The 1,851-nt window shown below is 35.1% G+C and overlaps 1 protein-coding gene across 1 annotated transcript in view; it reads right to left on the reverse strand.

Moving 5' to 3' along the window:
- Positions 1–1,851, reverse strand: part of LOC119591856 (histone H4 transcription factor-like) — a gene marked incomplete in the record, with an annotated part of 10,649 nt that overhangs the window by 5,820 nt on the left and 2,978 nt on the right. The window contains 2 exon segments of the mRNA XM_037940599.1: positions 141–339; positions 1,096–1,248. Of these exon segments, the coding sequence (XP_037796527.1) occupies positions 141–339; positions 1,096–1,248 (352 nt within the window).

The raw sequence follows: 1,851 nt of genomic DNA on the forward strand, positions 1-1,851 counted from the left end.
TGGAAGTCTGAGACTGACTGAAAATGAGATAACAATGAAAGAAGAGAAGTTAAATAGGGTAAGAGAGAGAAAAAGGATGTACCACAAAACAATATGCCATTCATAAAAATGCATATCCACATATATCTACAAACACCCACCCACGGCCACACTGAGGACACTTATGCGGCTTCTCTTTGGAGTGTCTGAAGCGGAAATGAGTTGCAAGGGTTGATTTGGAAGGGGTGGTCATGTCGCATTCAGAGCACTTGAAGAGGTTGATGTGATGCCGGAGGTGATCTCTGAGCAGTCTCTCGGTTCCGAACTTTCTTGAGCAGTGGGAGCACTTGTAGTGTAACACTAAAAAGAAGCACAAAGATACATCTCGTTAAATCCCTTCACACATTCTGGGAAATCTGTACGTCTGTTGTATTGACCCCTTCAGATATTTAAATTGTGTGTTCACTGGCTCAACAGGCTAGGGTATACAAGTTCTGATCTAGTGTTTGGAAAATGAACCTCTCTGGTCCCATCACTAATTAGGACCCAACTATTCCTGTGTTACATCTCATATAATCTCTAGATTGAGGCTAAGTGTGACTTGTATGTTATGTATGAATTTTAAAATTTAGAAACCTACACTACACTATTCTCATTATAATTTATTATAATCTAATATATGTTTTTAACATACTCTCTCTGCAGAATATATAACAAAAATCTCCTTGATGGAGACAATATATTGCTATTACTGTACCAATGAGATAATTATTGCTGAAGTTGCAGAAGCTGAATGGCATCAGACCAGAGTAATTTTTGTGTGTAATGTTTCTACAGACGTACATATTTTACAGTTTCAATGGAGATCAATAATATTCAGTCATTAAATTCTTTCATAGAAAGCAATAACTGAGCTATAACAAATAATACAACTCTTCTACCCTTTCTTTTCTAACTTCCTAAAATTCATGCCCTGAGCTATAACAAATACAATTCTACCTTCTTTCTAACTCTAAATCATGCCTGAGTATAAAAAAAACAACCTTCTACTCTTTCTAACTTTCCAAATTCATGCCCCAAAAGAAAGTCTTTCTAGATAAATATAAAACACACAACTTTCTATCAATGGATTTGCGACGCAATGATCATATAGTTTGGTATTGCAGGAATATATCATGCCGCAGTTTGGACATCCCACGAGCTTCTCCTGAGTGTGGCTTCTCATGTGGTCTCGCAGCTTTATCTTCTGGGTGAACACTGTCGAACAACCTGGTAATGAAAGTTTAGAATTAAAGTTTAAATGCTGACTAATTCTTTTTCTTCTTCTCTTTCTTTTTTTAACCATGCCATCCACGTGTACTTACCATCTGGTCCCAAAACGTAAACAAATATATGGAAGACAGGAGATACAAGGAGAAAAAAGACAAAGTAAGAGAGGAGTGGGAGAAGAAGAACAGAAAACTAAAAACAGATGATTAGGACACAGTACTGGTTAATACAAACTACCTGTACAATCACTACTGATAATAACAATAACACAGGGTAACAGAATAATACAGGATATGGAGATTACAGAAATTGGAAAATAATAATTCAAAAGAGGAAATGAATATAATCAGTTACAAATGTAAACTATACATTACAAAAAGATTTTGTAGTACAAATAATCTGAAGTTGAAAAGCGAGACATGTAAACAAATCTTGCAGTTGACCACCCGTGTGATTGTGGTTATGTATGATATAACATTAGTTATCAATTTCAGGTGCTTACTGTTTAACAACAATACACAGCCCATTTTAAAGCTATATTTGAAATCAGGTATTTTCCATTATACAATCATAAGAATGCATAGAAAGAATAATACTTTAGCA

This window comes from Penaeus monodon, chromosome 29 (genome assembly GCF_015228065.2).
Source record: "Penaeus monodon isolate SGIC_2016 chromosome 29, NSTDA_Pmon_1, whole genome shotgun sequence".
NCBI classification, from domain to species: Eukaryota; Metazoa; Arthropoda; class Malacostraca; order Decapoda; family Penaeidae; genus Penaeus; species Penaeus monodon.